This window comes from Phoenix dactylifera, unplaced genomic scaffold, assembly GCF_009389715.1.
Source record: "Phoenix dactylifera cultivar Barhee BC4 unplaced genomic scaffold, palm_55x_up_171113_PBpolish2nd_filt_p 001562F, whole genome shotgun sequence".
Lineage (NCBI taxonomy): Eukaryota > Viridiplantae > Streptophyta > Magnoliopsida > Arecales > Arecaceae > Phoenix > Phoenix dactylifera.
Window position 1 is genome coordinate 2,557 of NW_024068869.1, and position 20,101 is coordinate 22,657.

General features: G+C 40.7%; 1 protein-coding gene and 1 pseudogene across 1 annotated transcript; both read left to right on the top strand.

Moving 5' to 3' along the window:
* Nucleotides 1-9,974: 9,974 nt before the first annotated feature.
* On the top strand, nucleotides 9,975-12,232 carry LOC103722225 (ABC transporter G family member 5). The gene is given in 8 exon segments (XM_008812699.4): nucleotides 9,975-10,283; nucleotides 10,286-10,518; nucleotides 10,520-10,616; nucleotides 10,619-11,157; nucleotides 11,159-11,426; nucleotides 11,429-11,512; nucleotides 11,515-11,585; nucleotides 11,587-12,232. Coding segments are annotated over 8 exon segments (1,974 nt in total). The 5' UTR covers nucleotides 9,975-10,084; the 3' UTR covers nucleotides 12,070-12,232.
* Nucleotides 12,233-17,217: 4,985 nt separating this feature from the next.
* Nucleotides 17,218-18,917, top strand: LOC120108801 (annotated as a pseudogene).
* The last annotated feature ends 1,184 nt before the right edge of the window (nucleotides 18,918-20,101 follow it).

Genomic DNA, 20,101 nt, shown 5'->3' on the forward strand with positions numbered 1-20,101 from the left:
TGGTTAACTTTAACCAAGGTTCATTCAGCGACAGCTAGCCAGAAGATCAATTTTATACAAGTGAAAAAACTTTACAAGGACTTTATATAAATATAAAACAGATAGATAATTAATAAAAAAAGATATATTTGGAACTAATATGCAAAAAAAAACCCTATTAAATATTAGTATATCTTATGGATATATATATCATAAAAATATATATTATAATATGGATCCGTATACAATATAATATAATTGCGTAATGTTATATTGCTATATTATATAAAATTATCATTGTATTATTCTATTATATAATAGAATAAACATATTACATAAAGAATATTAGGGATTTGAAAATGCAAACTTGTGTAATTTTATGAAAAACACTTTTTTCATCTACTGTTATTCTCAAACAACATTCAACACCATTGCTTATCATCTCATCGCATCCAAACATACAATGATTTTAACTACAACTACTAGTTGGTATATTACCGTTTTTACCCCAACAGAAAATAAGATTTATACCCATTTCTATCGATATACAGTTAATAGTTTTGGTATAACTTTTCTCATCCCTGAGAAACCCATATATACTTGATCCAAAGGATGCCTAATTTGATACGAAGAGGTTAATAATTTTTTTATCTTTTATTTTATTTTAAGAGAGAAAGGAGGGAGCATCTACCTGCACCATAATGTCTTTGTCCAGAGTTTTTAGGGATGCACCATTCAAGAATCGAATCTTAAACCTCTAAGTCATTTTCTTATCCTTCTTTTGTTTCACTAAATCTGGACCTAGCTATAGCTAGATTAGGCATTAAGTCCTATCACCATTTCCCCTTCATCTAAACTCATTGCAATAATGAAATGCCAAATATATTCAATTCAATTTATTATTTCTTCCAAATCTGCCTCCAAGCTTTGTGTATGATTTTTGATTTTTATCGAGAAATCCTTTCTCCGAGCATAAGTACAAGAGAGCGCCTTCGCGTTCTTCGCTTTTCAGAAACAATACGAGGCCAATGTCACCTACATTGAACCAAAGAATGCTAAGTCATCACATATCAAAATTCTTGGAAACAGGCCCAAGATGATGAATTGAATCCAATATTGGTAACCTCTTTATTAGTCCACATGCCCTGTGATCAAAGTTTTAATCATGATAGAGGCTTGAGAGATGAAATATCAAATACTTAGTGAAACTGTTTGCTTGCAGGCCAGAGACATGAAATACTCCACTGCCATGAATACGGACCACCAACAACCGAACCTTAAAGGCCATCAGTGGAGCTCATGTAGCCTGGGCCACTATCCCGCCTTTTTTCAGGAAAGGATGGGCTAGCAGGGAGTAATAAGGGCCTGCAACAGGAGAAACAGAATTCACTGCGACTATAGACTATCTGATAAACCATCTTTTCCTCCCTTTTGATAACTCGACCAGCAATGCTTATTAACTCCTCAATGCTTGTTAGTAACGAACCTTTTTTGGATTAACGAAATGGCTAAATTTTTCCTTAAAAAAATGAAGGGCTGAATTAGGGCTAGCAAAATATGATCCGATCTATCAACCCGATATGTATTCCACATACCATAAGCAAGTTTGGATTTGGGCTAAACAGATTCGAATTATAAACAGGTCGATCCGTTTAATGTTTAACATTTGGATCAAATTCGGGTTTCAGATATCAACTCTATATTTAACCAATTGAACCCGTTTTATTTTTAATCGAGTTGGGTCAAATAGTCTATTTAACATGTTTAACCTATTTAACTTGTTTTAAAACTGTTGCTGGAAATTAGACCCGGAGGCGACCGGTCAGCTGAGAAGGAGGAGCTCCAGCGAACACTGGCGGCGGCGTCCTCTGGGGAACCTGCAAAAAGCCGATGGCCGAGGTTTCCGGCGCCGGCCCTCCGATACCTAAGTCAGAGGAGGGCAAGCGTATATGAGGAAAAATAATGTGTGTCCAGAGTTCTTGCCCTCCAGCCCTCTCTAAGGTGGAGGGGTTCTTCTTTTATAGAGGGGCGCTGGGTTACCTGTGATGCGATGGGGCGAGGTTGCCGTACGACTGAGCACGTCGCATGAATTGGTGCACGATCATGTGAATTAATGCCTTGCCGTAGGGGATGAGATCGGAATCAGGGAGTTTTCACGGCCGACTGGATGCAGCCGAGCTGATTTGCCATGGAGGACTAGAGATCCGTAGATAACAGGTGCCACGCGCATTAATTGTTGAGTAAGCCGGAGATAATTACGGAGTAAGCCGGAGATACGCATTAATTACGGAGTAAGCCGAAGATACGCATTAATTGTGGAGTAAGCCGGAGATCTGCAGAGGCCACGCGCATTAAATGCTACGAGCGGTGGCAGGGTATGGTCTCTGATTGGGCTACAGAAGGATGTGACCGCGGTAGGTGAGTGGCGAGGTCGGACTCCCGAGGTGGCGAGCTCGGAGGTCGGGTGCCAGGTCGGGAGCTCGGAGGTCGGGCGCATCTGAGGTCGAGAGTTCCGAAGTCGGGCGCCCCTAATCACATGTCTCGTGATATGCTCACGCGCTTTGGGGCAACCTGTATTACCCCAACAAAAACCTATGTAACCTGTTTAAAATCTGCTTAACTTGTTTCTATCATGTTTAATTGATCCGCTAACCTGTTTAACTAGTTGAAATTCATTTAACTCGTTAAAAATCTACTTAACATGTTTTATCCATTTAAGTTGACTTGAAATGTTTAATAAATAGATTTTGTCGGTCAGAATGAATTACCTATTTAATAAACAGGTCGAGTTCGGATCTGAATTTTTGACACGATCTGTATCCAATCCGATCTATATCCGATCCAATCTGATCCAATTTCCATCCCGAGGCTAAATCAGCCACAATTTGGATATTAGTTATCAAAATTCAAAGTAATAATTTTCTAAAAGAGAATAAAAATTATTCATGTTAGAACACTTTTTTCTTCTTCTTTTTTTGTTTCTTGAAAGAAAGGAAGGGAGACCAGTTGGTATCATATATAACCGTCCATCTCCGGATCCTTGAAAATGCACCCCCTATATATTCCTCAAACTTAAAACCTCCCTCTTGTGAGGCAATATATAAGGTACGAATGCTAGGATAATGCATTGTATACTTGAAAAAAAAAGGTTCTGCTCGCGAAAAATATTTTCATTATTTTTTAATTTTGATAATCAATTTTTATCTAAGAATGATTGTCTTATTGACTCTGTACAAGAGAGGTCCCACTACTGTTTGTTCCTTGTGGCCAGGAAAACAGCAAGGGTGAGTACCTAAAAAGTTCCAAAAGTTTCAAAGTACCGTGCGAGATGGTAGTTAATTTATACCCTCCTCCTTCCTTCCACTCAAACCTGCAAGCCTTTCAAGCTACCAACCCGGCCGTGAGCACGTCCGCTGCATGAATTGGTCCGGTCTAGGAGTCGGCAATGAGACACCGAACCCATGCAGCCGACCCACGCGTGCTTTGGCACCATCCCCGGAAGCTCCAGAACCCCGCCTTCTCCATCTCCTCTCCCCCGCAGAGAAGATAAAGTTTTGGCGTCGTCGCTCCACCGCTGGCCTTTTAGCTGCAGGGAGAGAAAGAGATGCTCATGAAAACAACCAAGAGAAGAGATGAAACAGTACGTCACCCCACCTGCATGCATGGCCGTAGCCTGTAGTAGATACTGGGAGATAAGGTCACGAGGGGCTTTTAGAAGTAAGTAGGACTGGTACTATACTCTCTCTAGATGCCTTCGTTATTTTTTAGTGGGTGCCTTGCTGTCTCGTGAGTATTGATGAGGAATGGGAGTAGCAGGAGACCTGGCAGGACTTGGCATATGTATAATATAAGGAGGGCCAGAATAGTGTATACTTTGGTTGCTTTGTCGCCAAGGGAAAGGCCATGCCTCGAAGCAAGGCGAAATTTAGCAAGTGCTTTGTCTACAGATGTTAATTTTGGATCCTTTTGTTGTGACAACTATAATGGAATTCTATTGGACCTTTGGGCTTGCTCTAATAGCTGGTGGCACGAGATGCATCATAAATTAGTGTCTTAACGCCTTGTGGATGGTTTGAGGGCCATGTGGTGGATTGAAATGGCCAATTGACTTTAATATAAGGATGGTTCGAATATGAGCTAAGAGCGCAGATATATATATATATATTATATATGTGTGTGTGTGTGTGTGTGTGTGTGTGTGTGTGTGTGTGTGTGTGTGTGTGTGTGTGTGTGTGTGAGAGAGAGAGAGAGAGAGAGAGAGAGAGAAGTGCCAAATTTTTAGGAGGATGTGAGGTACAAATTTTGTTGGTCAAGATGGAAAAATAATAATTTGGGACTTTTGGTTATTAAATGGATCTTAATAATTAAGAGAGAGGAGGTGTGCTTAACTAATGTACTACAAGAGAAACCTACTGGGACAAGATAATTGGCCAAGGCAGGCGCAGAAGCCAAGTTGGCTCTTATTGTTGCATTGTCGATTTAATTGCAGCAAAAATTCCCGTGCTGCCTTCTGCACAATTTTTTTGTGATGGCTTTGCAAATCAATGTGCATTGTAGGACAAGTACCATATATACTATGGCATAATTGGATGGGATGATCGTTTACATATCAAGTACATTGCAAACAAGAAAGACTCCACAATTTACTTTTTGGCATATTATAAATCAACCGTATGATGTTCTTAGCCGTACGATATTTTATAGATGACAACATGTGACAATCCGTGCAGGTATATTTAATTCTATAAGCCATGCACTACATAGATCTTATGTACTTATACGAGGCCAATAATCTCAAATAATACTATATGGATTATCTTTTTAGATGAGTTCTTAGGTTGTTATAAATTGTATCATAGTGCACTCAGCCCATGGCTTATATAGACTAGGAAATACTATAGCATGGATCCATTGGAGTTGACCACGGATGGATCGTAGTGTTTGTTACTAGATTTGTGATACTGTAAATTAATTTGTGTGTATTTAGACATTTAGCCTGGCGAGGATATTAGGGCTTAAATGGAAAGAATATGTGAGGATTCGTGTGGGCAGATATTTAGTTCCACATCGATTATATATTGGATAGATTTTAAATATTTATACAAGACCAATAAACTTAAATAATATCTTCCGGCTAGTTTTTTTAGATGAGATCCTGAGTTGTTGCATAAAGTCAACTCATTGGACGGTCTGGATGCACCATTTCTAATTGACCTATTGCACATATCTGATTCATGGATGCAGATTAGATTGCTTTCTTGCCATTGCCGAGCCATCTTATTGGGTCAGCTAATATATATTGCACAAGTTTCTGCAAATGGAGGAGGCAGGCCAGTTAGATGGCATCTGTTACACAATGCAAGAAGAATAACGGCTAGCTATGCATGAAACTAGGGGCCAAAGGTCAAAAATGAATTTACTGGAATGCGGTTCTACTTAAATGGCATTGTCGGTGGACTAGCTCTGCTCGCTGTCCTCGAGGAAAACTAAGCTGTTTTTTGCCAATAATTAATGGGACTACGTGCAGACCCAATCGTCACACTAGTAGGTCAGGGGGAGAGAAAAAGTAGCAAACAAACAAACATGGTCTAAAATTAAGACATCGGAGGAGCGAGCTGGGCCTTAGCAAGTAGTATAGAATGATAGATGGTAATTAAGTAATACCAGATTTGGAATCATAGATGATACACTTCAGAACCAGCCAATATGATAAGCTAATCAAGTAGAGCTCACTACAAAACCCTCAATCAATTAGTCAAAGCTCACTACATAGCCAGCCCAAAGATGCATGGAGAGAGTCATTCGAATTTTAAATTCTCTCTCCAGCCGGCGACATCTTGATTACGATCGTGAGCAGTTTTTTTAACCTCATGGGCGAGATGCATGGAACATGATGCACAAGTAAAACACCCATACATGACCTTCAAGACATGCGATGGGCTACTAAAGATAACTAATCTACACATCTGAATCCTTCACCAATTAATGGGCATCGACCCTCGCTTATACAAACCAATACCGGAGAATCCTCCGAGTAAGTGCTCTTGAGTCCTCTTACACTCTGGTACCATCACTCTGCCACTCTCATAAAATGTTCATTGTTCTCGAGAATCTGACTTAGGTATTGGAGAGTTCCCTGCCAAATACTCTCCGACAAGAGGATTTTTTTATTTTTATTATTTCAGGTCAGATACAACATCGGAGTGAAGATCCGAGTATAATCTTCTCTTTCTAGCATCATTATCCAAACATATCGACCATCATTTCGCTGCCTCAAAGGCACATCGCGACTTTTGACTGATCTCTATTGACTGAATTACAGTCAATCATCTAAACTCTCTAGCAATTTTGCCAGCTTGATCAAGTCGATTACAATTACAATAAGAAGTTATATGGCTGGTCATCACCACATGCCAGCGCATTTGGAGATAGGGTAGTACCGCAAGCATTGTACCTATATATATTGTCCAGACTTTCAGCTTCTAGCCCCATTAAGATCCTTCTGTCAGACAGACAGCAAGGTGTTGACGACGCCACAAATATATGTATAAATTATTTGATACACCGTCCCTTTGCTAGTTTTTGGCCCACGTAGAATTTCTACTTTGATGAAGGCAACCATTAAAGAAGAAATCTATCACATGAGAGCAAGCATAATTCCTGCTTCTAAGCTTGGAAAGGATTACAAAATTCTTATTACAAGAGAGACGATCTTCTATAACCAGTAATCACGAAGATACTTAAGATATTACAATGTACGAGACTTCTATTATTGCAGAATATTAGAAGGATCGGATATGCACAGCCTTACTAGATCTGTCGTATGTAAAGAGATTATTTTCGTGCTTCAAACTCATGATATTGGTGTTCCGGTGGAACAACCTTGTAGTCGCATAAAATATAGTCAGTTAATCTTAAACTTGATGGGTCATATAGCACGTAGCAGTCTGAAAATGCCTTGATAACCTAAGTTCTTTCCTTGCTCATTGTTTATGCATTGAATTTCGGTGCGACCACCAAGATCTGGACTCATCTGCTGTCATACGATGATTAGGATGCATACATGGTACATCAAGGACACTGCAAGATCTAAAACGGCCACTCGGTTGTCCCAATTGGCATAAACTATGGAGACCAGTAATGTATACCCAATTGGCACCTACGTAATTACGTTCGGGCCAAAATGGAGGCCACATTACAGTGAAGAGCTGGCCATGAAATGCATCTATCCAAGAGAACAGTATTTGCACACATTAACACGACATTTGCGTTTGAAACAACGGTAATACTGTGCAGCCCTCATGGACAAGCAGTGCATGAAGATAATTAAATAGTCAGTCCTGGTTGTGGACTGTGCTATAAGCTGGTAAATTTCTCTCATATCAGGAGTTCCCATGTTTCATAAATTAGATTGCATGACCAAACTTGCAATTATCCGATGACCGTGGTTGATTTATCGAAATGGACTACGACATTGGACTGCTAGGTCTGGCCATTATCATAATCCGAAAGCCATTCATATATATGTTCTCTAGTCATACATAAATACCACATTACGCTGAATACTTTCTTCAAATTACCCTTGCGCATTCAAAGTGGATTATGCAGCTAAGTTTGTTATGATCACTAGTTGATCCAAGTCCAACATTCCTTTGTTAATCGATCGTTAATTACTTCTGAACAGATTTCATGTTGCGCTCTCATGCAGTTAGGCAAAATCAAAATCCTCTGTTGGATGGTCCAACAACTAAATATTCAATTACTTTTGAAATCATCTATTAGTATGGTCCTTATTCTAATTTCATTGCAAGACCTAACAATTGTATCTTTTAGCTCTCCTACCAACCAGATCATGAATAGGAGCTATTTGTCACAAATTGGTGTCGACTCAAATAATACTTATTTGACTAGAAGTTTCGCGTCTAGTTGTAAAGAAAACTGATTGCAAATGGAAGCAAATTGTGAAAACTAAGATATTCGATGAGTTAGCTGCTTTGTTGAGTGGACCGAATATTTCATAAGGTAGATAAGGAGTAGCATAAATAGGAGCAAGAAGTCTAGAACTTGACTAGTATTTTATCGAAAGATTAGGCTAGAATAGTTTGAAGATAAGGTCTTAAGAAGCATGAGCATATAGGCATAACAAATTTGTAATAAGATGTTCTTATATATTCATACATATATTACACACACACCACATGCGCGCGGCATGCGCACGCGCAATTGCTGAATTCAATGAGGGCTTGCCTTCTGCTCATAGAATGATCGAGATGATCTAGGCTATAGTCACCTAAATTAGAGACCCCTATCACTTCAATTGATCAACAAGACTATGATGGTTTACCAAATAATTGTTAATAGTCTCATTACGTACCACCATCCTTTATATAATACGTAACCCCAACAAATCAATCCACTATGAAAAGAATAAATAAAGTAAGCCTCAAAGACCGAGGAGGTAAGTGATCACCTCTTCTGTAACGAGGCTGCTACCTTCCAATGAGAACGATAAATCCATGATTGGCCCAAAAGCAAGTATAAATCCTTTATGCGAGCTCCAACAGAGAACCGTTACACGCATAAATCTTTCCTATTTCATCTGGACGGCCAAAAGAGCTAAAGAAAAAGAAGTCCACTGATCAAACAGTTTGGAGTTCGCCCAATCAAGCTTCAAACTGGATAAGACCCGGTTTGTCCTGTACTCAGTGGATGCTACCGAGCACACGAATCGGGACGGCTGAGATGGCTGCTATCAGTTGTATTATCCGGGTGACCGCATATAAAGCTTCATGAGAGAATCACTGTTCCGCCGTTCGTGAAACGATCGACGGCTGTTCTAACGTCCGCATATGAGTTTATGCGGGTACGTTTTGCATGGAAGAGCACGGATTCGGAGGGGTTCACGGGTGCGACAGTGGGCTTGGTGCGGGGCCCGCCTCACGAGCGAGGCAGGTCACGGGAGGAGTACGGAAGCGAACAAAGGACAGCGCTGATCCGCTACGCCGGCGCGTCAACTTGTGGCCCGGTGATATTTTCACCCCCCTCCTTTCCGCCTCAAATTTGATCCTTTTTTTTTTTTTTTTGCTGGCTTGGATGAATTCAAAATCTAGAGCCAACCAATTTGTTTTCCTAATTTATTAGAATATAAATGTGGAATAAATATGATTGAGAAACCATGGAGCTTCTATCAAAAATAAAAGAACCATAGATTAGGGATGTTTCACCAATTCTTCTACTCTAAAATTAGTATTATATAATAAAATAAATAGATAATTAGACTAATTAAATAATTGATATCTGAAACTTGTGAGAGCTTACAATTTTTTTACATTCTATACCTCCACAGCTCTAACAAAGCTAAGCCATAAGATGTGAAATTTTGAATTAAGTAGTTCTGAATTCGCCGGCTAGGTTATTTTGTTTGTTGCGTATCACTCGGAAGAATTTTATGAGAGAGCCTTGAGGCTATTCCTTCTCACTCTTCGTCAAACTTCTCTAGCCAGATAGTTCTAAGTGCACTCATGCCCAAGTTGGTTGTGTAATATATATATAATATATATATATATATATATATATATATATATTAGTCTTGAATTCGTTAATATCATAACCTAGGGCTGACATATAACCTGGGGCCCCAATTAAAATATGAGCCACAAACTTCTCATGTGATCCCAGCCAGAAAGTCAGTGAGGCCACGGGACCACAGTTGGCGCAGAACGTAGACCTCCGGGCATACAACCGTCCCTCGCCTATGACCAAACTAACCTTAACCACCTCCGCAAATTACGCTTCGATCCCTCCTTATCATTCCATTTCGAAGGTGGCATTTTGTCCAAAGGATCATCCTGACAGCGACAACCAACGTAAGGGCATTCGGAGACAATGACCTGGCAAGACCTTTGTCTATCCACCTCTTTCCCATCAAAATTCTCATCCCTTCCAGGGTAAAATGGTAAGTAAAAGTTTATTGCTTGGATTCCCATGCCTCGTGCTTAGCTTAAGCTCTCTCACATCTCAAAATGTTCCAAAGAAAGGGGATAGAACGAAGGGTGTGGTTTGGCTTGTGCTTGAGCTGTAGAAAACCTCCCTTTCCTGTCTTCAAATGATGAAAGGCTGTGAGATAGAAGCCAGAGGAATCAGCTACGAAATCCACATCTCAGAGAGAACACATCCCTTCAAAATTTGGAGCAGAGAAGAAGAAGATAGTGAAGCAAGCCACCATGGCCATCGACCATGCAATCTAGAAGTTTTGCCGACCACCAAGAGTTCCAAACTTAGAGTCCGGCAGGTGCTGAAGAACGTAAGTGCCGTGCCAAGCCATGGGAGATCCTCGCCATCGTCGGGCCGAGCGGCGCCGGCAAGTCTACTCTCTTGGAGATACTCGCCGGCAAGCTGACCCCGCCGTCGCCGCAGACCATTTTGATCAACCGGAAGGTGGTCGACAAGTCCGACTTACGGAAGATCTCGGGCTACGTGACCCAGAAGGACACGCTGTACCCATTGCTGACGGTGAGGGAGACGCTGATGTTCAGCGCCCCGGCTCCGCCTCGGCGGCAGCCTCCCCCCTTCCCAGCTGAGCTCCCGGGTGGAGTCCCTCCTAAGGGAGCTCGGCCTCGGGAGCGTCGCCGATGCCCGGTGGGCGACGCCCGCGGCCGCGTCCGGGGGGTCTCCGGCGGCGAGCGCCGGCGGGTGTCCATCGGGGTGGACGCCGTCCATGACCCGAGGGTGCTGATCCTCGACGAGCCCACGTCGGGGCTCGACAGCACGTCGGCGACGCAGATCGTCGACATGCTGAAGACCATGGCGGAGAGCCGCGGCCGGACTGTCATCCTCAGCATCCACCAGCCTGGTTCTCGCATTGTTAAGCTCTTCGGCTCCGTCCTCCTCCTCGCCCACGGCTCCGTCCTCCACCAGGGCACCGTCGACCAGCTCAGCTCTCACCTCCGCTCCCTCAGCCTCCAGGTGCCGCTCCAGGTTAATGTCGTCGAGTTCGCCATCGACTCCATCGATGCTCTCCAGCAACATAAACGGCAAGAAACACTAGTAGAACATCATCAACAGCAGCAGCAAGATCAACGAGAAGCGCAAGAACAGCCATTGCTCCCAGCTCCCAAGAAAGGAGAAGGAATCGAAGGAAAGAAAGATAGGTGCACGCTCCAGCAGCTCTTCCAGCTTCACCAAAGTAGTCGACGAGGAATCGCTCGCCGGGTTCGACTTCTCCTACGATTACCCAAATTCAAGATTTCAAGAGGTAACCATCCTCACACATCGGTTCTTGAACAATGTTTTCCGAACGAAGGAGCTTTTCGCATGCCGGACCATCCAGATGCTGGTCTCGGGGCTCGTCCTCGGTTCCATATTCTTCGACCTCAAAGACGATAAGGTCCTGGAGAGAGTAGGCCTCTTTGCCTTCGTTCTAACTTTCTTGCTCTCTTGCACCACTGAGCACTGCCGATATTTCTTCAAGAGAGGGAGATTCTTATGAAGGAGACCTCCAGTGGGAGCTACAGAGTATCTTCCTACGTGGTGGCCATGGGCTAGTCTTCCTGCCATTCCTCTTCATATTAGCCATTCTCTTCTCGGTGCCGCTCTACTGGCTCGTCCGGTCTCAACCGGAGTTTCACCGCGTTCATGTACTTCTTACTCTTGATATGGCTCATACTCTACACGGCCAACTCGGTGGTTGTGTGCTTCAGCGCTCTCGCGCCCAACTTCATAGTCGGAAACTCTTTGATCTCGGGGGTGATGGGCTCGTTCTTTCTCTTCTCCGGCTACTTCATAAGAAAGAAGGCGATGCCGAGCTACTGGGTCTTCATGCACTTCATCTCTTTGTTCAAGTATCCATTCGAAAGCTTCTTGGTGAACGAGTTCTCCGGCCCGGGGATGTGTGTGAAGCACGAGATGGGGTTGTGTGTATTGAGAGGAGAGGATCTCTTAAGAGAGGAAGGGTTGGGGGAGGAGAGCAGGTGGAGGAATGTGGTGGTGATGGTGTGCTTCATCTTGGCCTACAGGTTCTTCTCGTATCTCATTCTGATGTGCAGGTGCCGGTGCGTCCAAAAGGGTGGGCTCAAAAGAGCCCTGGTTTGATAGCCACGGTCCCTCACACTCTCTTCTTCTCTTCTTTTCATTTCAATTGTCTCTATCATACTATGGTCTCTATCAATAAGACTGAATGCTTCTGGTCAGTATGGCCGCATACTTGTCTCTCTTTGGTTGGCTCGCTCGCAATATAGGACATTCTTTTGTTTTCTTTTCTTGTCCATCTTTTTGGACTGCTTGCTAGGGCTACCATCTTCCCCGATGGAAATGTTCATGACCGGAAACTTTTTGCAGGGTTGCTTTTGGATTCTGGGGAACTCCATTTACAAATTTTGAGCTTTTTTAAAGAGAAATTACTACGGAAATATAGAAGTCATGTGCTTAGAAAGTCACGGGTGTTTGTTTGGTTTGTAAGCAAGGCCGATTTTGGACCCAGCCAGAGCCCACTGCTATTTATGAGCCAATCAGGTATGACATGATTGATATTTACACGACCTTCTCAGGAACTAGTGCATGAACGTTCTTCTCAAGGAACGTTACAGTTATAATAAGGGTTTTTTTTTTTTTTTTTTTTGGTATCAACACAAACATTTTGATATAACATTTCTTCTAACACCATTAATAAAAATATATTTATTTTAATAAAAAAATAAAATATTAAAATTACTTTTTTTGTCTTCCATCATGATGTACATCTATTCATTAAAAATATTTTAGTTATTTTAATTTGAAACCGTTAATTTTTTAATGGCGTTAAATGATGTGGATATATATTAAAAAAATAAGGATAAAAAAAGAATAGAATAGCAAAACAAGTGTTTTATGAAGGTATACATGCAAATATCAATTTTAGAAGAGTATTCCTACAAAATTTAATATTTAAGAGGATATTTATGTAAAAAAAATTTATAATAATTGCATTTGCTACCACTAAATTATGTCGTAATCCTGTAATTATGAGCCACAACCAATTGTACTTAATTATATATCCTTTGACGACGGAGCATCTAATTTTTCTTTTAGATGATAGGAATTAATATGTGTCTGCAATTGAAACTTATATGGGAATTAATTATTAATCACAGTTCCATCATAATTTTCTTCTTCTTTTTTTCTTCTTGGATTTTTCATTGAAAGGAATGTGGAAACGTCTATGATTTCTTTGAAAGTAATGAAGAGGCTGTTAAGTTTTTCTGCAGGGTCGGCAATTTCAAACCTCGCTGACCTAACCATAAATACAGGCATGGAAAAGATTTCTTTTTTTTTTTTCTTTTGATTTGGAAAGCAGTTTTGGACTTCCTGGTTCATCATCATAAAAAATATAATATAGTATAATATATAACTTGGTTATACCGTTATTCTTGCAATTTTTTGTATTTATATGAAAATTTATAGACCCTCCATTAATGGAGGATTTTTTTTTGGCTGGAAAAGTTTTTTATCCATAGGACACTGGCTCATTATCATAGAAACATAATATATTTTTTGAGAAAAACAGAAATATAGTATATATGAATATATATATATATATATATATATATATATATAACATTAATCTTGTATTCTTGTAATGTAACTTTAAATTCTTTTGGACCCTATTTGAATGGAGGAAGTCACTGTCTAGGGACAGCCATGAAAGTTTTCTTCTAGAGATAAAAAGAAAAGGTGATTGGCTCAGCTAGAGTACCCACACTTCTAATTTTTTTTCTAGACAACATAAATCATACACATGAAAAATGGACTTTTTGGAGCAAAATACCAAGATTGGCTATCTTGATATCAGATTTCGTATCGGCAACATTCTCTTATAATATTGATACGTCTGGTACAGAGTTAGTTCAACATATCGAATGTCGGTACGTCTTCGGCAGCGTGCACTGGTTCGGTACAGGTACAATAGATATGGTCGGTACATACTAATACCGATCGGTATCACAAATCTTGCTTAGAAAAAATAAGAATGACTACTTATTCGAATATTCTATATTTCCTTCCACTTTTAAACTCTTGAGAGAACCCCATCAACTACAACTTATCCAACAGCCTCCTTCAACCAAACAATACCTTAAGCAAATCCATGACTTGAATGATGCATGGTTAACACTTCGTTGTAACTAAGCCGATAACTATTAGCATTGTTAGATAACATCGTTCTTCTAAAGATTTGTCCTTAGAAGAGTTTTAGGGTTCAAATCTGGTGGTGTTCGTTACCACCGTATTACTGAAAAAATAGAATTAAAAAAAAGCTCATGTAACCCTTTAAGGGCATTTTCATCCTTGCATGACATCGTGGTGAGTGAAAACTAGGGTGAGCAGAACCTATTGAAGGCATATGAGAGATTGGACTCATTGGAGCCAATCATCTGAAAAATGTAGAGGTGGATAGTTATTAGACATAAAAAAATCGGGGAGAATTGAACATACAAAGAAATAGGGAAAAAGATGTATTACTATGGTTAGTTTCAGACGGGTACAGAGTCTTGTAATTGTTGCCTCTTGTGATCAAATTTAAAAGAGACAAAGATTAGATTATTATTTTTTTTTAACCAACAAAAGATTAGATTAAATATTTTGTAAACTCTGTCTCCCAATCTCTTAAAAACTTACAATCTTAATCATCATTCTCCATGTGTTACACAGTTCTTTTGGGTCTTCATATGAATGGTTAAAATTCTCTTTACTGAAGCATAGATGATAACTTTGAAGTTAACAATCTTAAGAAATAAGTAGTTTATGTATGGAAGAAAAATGGTTTGGGGCTTTTGTTACTGTACATAAACATTTTTCCAAGGTCATTGGATTACTAGATTGGCAACTTAGTAATTCAACCATCCTTGTGTATTGCAACAAACCTCACAAGTTGCACTAGCCCCCTTGTACCATATGACACTGGGAATTATTTTCATATTTTGTGTGTATATAACAAGCAGACATATCATCAAAAAACTTACATTGACATCAAAAAAATTGCCACATATTTGAACGCAAAAGACAATGCTTGGGGACACTTAATAAACCTACAATATTTGTTTCTAGGAAACATTAGTTAAAAGATGTTGAGGACTAATAATCCCATCGATTATCTTACTCTTGGGCCCATCCCAAATGTCCGATTTTTTAGATAGAAGCTTAACATGGTATCAGATCCCATCGATTGTTCTTGCTTACACGAAAACTTCCACACTCCCATTTATTAATCCACATACCTTTTTGTGAGAGGGGCGTTGAGGAATAATGGTCCCACATCGAATAAGTTAAGAACTTTTGTGTTGCTATATTTTTTGGTTCAATGTTGATGGAAGATTGAAGCTAAGATCAATTGATCGGTATACTTTGGTCAATATTGATAGTGATCTATGCTAAGATCAATTCAATCATGATAGATTATACCAAATGAGTTCAATAAAGTTCAGTAAAATAAAATCTTCCACTCTAATCTCCAATCAGCAAGAGAATTCAAAGCGGATTCATTCGACCATGGATATTCTATTTTGTTCTTAATTATTCAAAAAATTATATTGAAAAATGATTAGCCACATGACAAGTGGCTTCTTAATTTCCAAAGAAAAGTAAGGGAAAAAAGATGAAACGAAAAAAAAAAGGAGATTATATAAGAAGTGAAAAGGTTGAATCAATTAATAAACTTAAATTATGCTTATTGGCATAAGATCCTAAAAGCTTAGGCGACGCACCACAAACAAAAGGTTTCTAGGATTAAAAGAACATGGTTCTTTCTGGTGGTAATGTTGTTAAATGTTGTTGGAGAGTATATTGTTCAATTTTTTAGGCTTTTCTACAAGCATTAGTCTTTGCACCTTGGATGATCATCCCAGTCATCTAAGTAATGCGATTGTACGGTAGATTAAAAGAACACGGATTCTTTTTTTTTAATACATCGTCAGATTTGAATGCTTTACCTTGCAGGGTCTCTCATGATGTGCTGCTCCATGTACAACCTTTTATCATCTACAATTTATATGCCCATACATGTGATAAACCATGACTTTAGCTACATAATTTTAGGATAAATAATATTATATCAAGATGCTCTAAATCATTTCTGAAGAAAACCTTTGGAAAATAAATGTGAGCACACTCTTTATCTTAATACATCACAAACTTTGTGATTATTATTTGTTATAGCACCATGTTTTCTTTTCCTTTCAAAAATGGAGAGTTCGAAGAAAAGCAAATAAATTTTTGATATGAGCAATTATACATGCAAGTATGCAACACATCTTATTCATGGCATCATTCACTAAAGAGTTGGTCCAACCAAGAAACCAAAAATTCAATGCTAAGCAATAATAATAATAATAATAATAATAATAATAATCTTAATGGTAAACACTATGATGCAGCACTTATATTCACTGCAAACTTCCATGTCGGCATGGCGCTTCATGATTCAACCATGTTGTTATCAATTGCACCTGGTCGCACCTATCTCCTCATGCCAATGAGGCCCTCGGAACCAGGTGATTAGGTCTTAAATAGGTTTGACCCGTTCATGGCTTGAAAAGTTGCCCTACTCAAAGCTCAAACCCTAGAGACCCAACAAGATCCAACCTAAGCAGTTCTTTTGTTTAGACTTGATTTTTAACGAGAAGAAACGATTGGGTTGCCTCCTTTGCAACTCACTACTTCAAATATTTTATCTAGACAAACCACGCATCATTGCCTGAGCCCTTGTATAGTTTTTTATTTTCTGATTTTGTTGGCCGCATTCACACCCATTGCGTATGAGCCACCGTTAATACCAAAAAAAACACACACACACACACACACAAAAACGTGGGCACGCGCGCGCATGCGAGAAGAAGAAGAGAGAGAAAAAAAAGAGGGGGGAGAACTTGGGCTAAAAAGGCCTAGCTCGCAACTCCAGGCTAAAATTGGGCCTTGGGCCAAACCACCCAGAACCAGCCCATTGACACTCCTATGAGCGGTAAGTATAGAGGAAGGGCTGTCGGGGCGGTTGGCCACCTTTTCTAACACCCAAGGATGATCTCTGCCCCCCATGACCGTCGACCTCCACTTGTGCTCCTATTGGGCTTCGCTCATGCGTCGCCCCACGCTTCCGCTCCCAAGGGCAGCAGCTCCACCAGCTCCTCCTCAAGTCCGGCCACGCCTCCTCCCTCTTCGCCTCCAACTGCCTCCTGCAAATGTACGCCCGCTGCTGCCCCAACCTCACGACGCCCGAAGCCTGTTCGACGAAATGCCCCACCGGAACTGCTTCGCCTGGAACTTGCTCCTAGATGCCTGCCTCAAGTCAGGCGATCCCAGTGCTGCGCTAGAACTGTTCGACTCTATGCCCGAAAGGAACACCTTCTCGTGGAACGCCATCGTCACTGGCCTTGTTAGATGCGGCGATCTGGAGAACGCCCGGCGCTTGTTCGAAGAGATGCCGATGACGGATGCCGTTGCCTGTAATGCGATCATTCATGGGTATGTCCGCAGAGGCCAAGTTCACGAAGCTTTTCGCTTGTTTAAGAAGATGGGTTCGGATTTCGTGGGACCTTCGTCACCGTGCAACGATAGTTTTGTGCTGGCAACGGTCCTCAGTGCCTGCGCTGATCACGTGGCTCATGATTTCGGCAAACAGATTCATGCACGTATTGTCATGAGCCAGGTGGACCTGGATACCGTCCTGGGCAGCACGCTTGTCAACATGTATGCAAAGTGTGAGGATTTTGATAGTGCTTGTTTAGTTTTGGACTCAATGCTAGAACCTGATGACTTCTCTTGTCGGCTTTGATTTCGGGCTATGCAGGCCACGGAAGTTTGGTGGATGCGAGAAAGGTTTTTGACAGGAGAGAGAATCCTGGTGTTGTTTTGTGGAATTCTATGATTAATGGGTGTGTCATTAATGATCAAGGAGAAGAGGCATTGCATCTTTTTAGAAGGATGAGGAGGGAGGGAGTCATGCCGGATTCATCAACTCTTGTGAGTCTTCTTGGTGCTTCTATGAGTTTCAGTGAGCTAGAATATGGGAAACAACTGCATGCTTGTTGTTTCAGACATGGACTTATAGAAAATATAGTTGTTGCAAGTGCTCTCATAGACTCTTATTCCAAATCTGGCTACTGGGAGGATGCTTGCAAGGTTTTCGGTGAGCTCAAAAAGCACGACACAGTTGTACTCAACTCAATGATCAATGTATACTCAAACTGCGGGAGAATTGTAGATGCGAGGCGGATCTTTGAGTCAATTCCAAGCAAAAGTTTTGATCTCGTGGAATTCAATGATAGTGGGATACAGCCAGAATGGTTGTGTCATTGATGCATTAGAGCTCTTCTGCGAGATGCATCAGCTGGATCTTAGGCCTGACAAAGTGGCTTTGGCTAGTGCGGTGAGTGCTTGCGCAAGCATTTGTTTGCTTGGTCTCGGAGAACAGATATTTGCTTGGGCTACTGTGGTTGGCCTTGAGTCAGACATTATAATCTCTTCTTCAATTATTGATCTCTATTGTAAATGTGGTGGTGTCAGTCAGGGGCTGAGGCTATTCAATGAAATGAGGAAATTTGATGTAGTCCTATGGAACTCAATGTTAATGGGTTATGCATCAAATGGATATGGAATTGAAGTTCTTGAACTCTTTGAAACAATGAGAAATGCAGGAGTAAGCCCAAATGTGGTGACCTTTATTGCTGTCCTTTCTGGTTGCTGCCACTGTGGACTAATCGAGGAAGGATTAAGATGGTTTCATAGGATGAAGGGAGACTATGGTATTGAACCAGTTGTTGAGGCATTACTCATGCATTGTTGATTTGTTAGTGCGTGCTGGTCGACTTAAGGAAGCAGTTGATTTCATTGATAAAATGCCCTTTGAGGCTGATGCTAGCATGTGGACATCAGTGCTTGGAGGATGCAAGGGCTCATGGAGAAAGAGGCTTTAGGAAATAAGGTGGCTGAGAAGCTTATTGAGCTTAACCCTCAGCATTCTGGCTCTTATGTGCAATTATCTAGCATATATGCTGCTCATGGCGACTGGGAGAGTTCAATACAAGTTAGACGAATGATGCGTGAAAGAAGGATTAAAAAGAATCCTGGTTTCAGTTGGATCTGACAGTTGAACAAGAAATTTTTCGCATGCATTTCAAGACAATGAGAAAATTGGAAGGTTAATGTAATCAAAGGATATGCTCCTTGGTAATATATGTACAGTGTACAATGAAGTTATGAGCTGAATATAGGTAAAATTGGAGGACGTTGACTATTACAGAGACTGACTAGGCACAAGCACAACATCAGCGACGGTTTGCCTAGACTTGGGCTCTGAAAAAATGTTGGCAGTCTTTATCGTTTGAGAGCTCTCTCCTCCATAAACATTCCGTGAGAAGGGCAGCAGTTGAGATCAGAGATCCCCCCGGGTGCCAAGAGACTAATCTCAATGGCTGCCAATTAGTCTCTGCTTTTCATTGATAAGGTTATTGATGTTGTGGCAACTGATAGAGAACAAAGTGGATCCTCTTTGGTGGAGTTTGTAAGTAGGGTGTTATGTAACAGACCGACGGAGGCGTGTGCTCGAAATAATTGGAAGGATCATTGGACATGAATGAAGTTTCTTGTGCCAAGCTCGTGTAATGTTGTTGCTGCAGGTTAATGAAACAAGAGAGTTGATGGATCGGAAAGCTACTATATGTATATCAAATTATAGCGCACTGCTTGTGCCAAAAGGTTTCATGATGGAACATCAAATGGCTTGGTTAATAGGAAGAGCAATGATGGAAAAAAGTTTTAGTGGAAGAACAGTGCTATCATCTTCTCGGAACGGCTGCAATATAAGATACTCGTCTACATTTTTTTTGGAGGTAGGGGATATCCATCAAGGAGATGGGGAGACGTAAGAAATCACTGTGAAGAAGCAGAGATCACTTACAGCTTGGAATGAAAAAAAGAGGACTCAAGAGCATTTAAAATATCAGCTTTCAATTCATAGCTTTAGATTGAAAAGCAATCATGTTGTATGTGTATCAAGACCAAACAACCTTTCTTACAAGGTTTAATTTTTTTTTTATTTATTTTAACTATTCAATGGTTACTCTAGTAAACAGAGAATTTTGTTTCTATCATTTTTTGC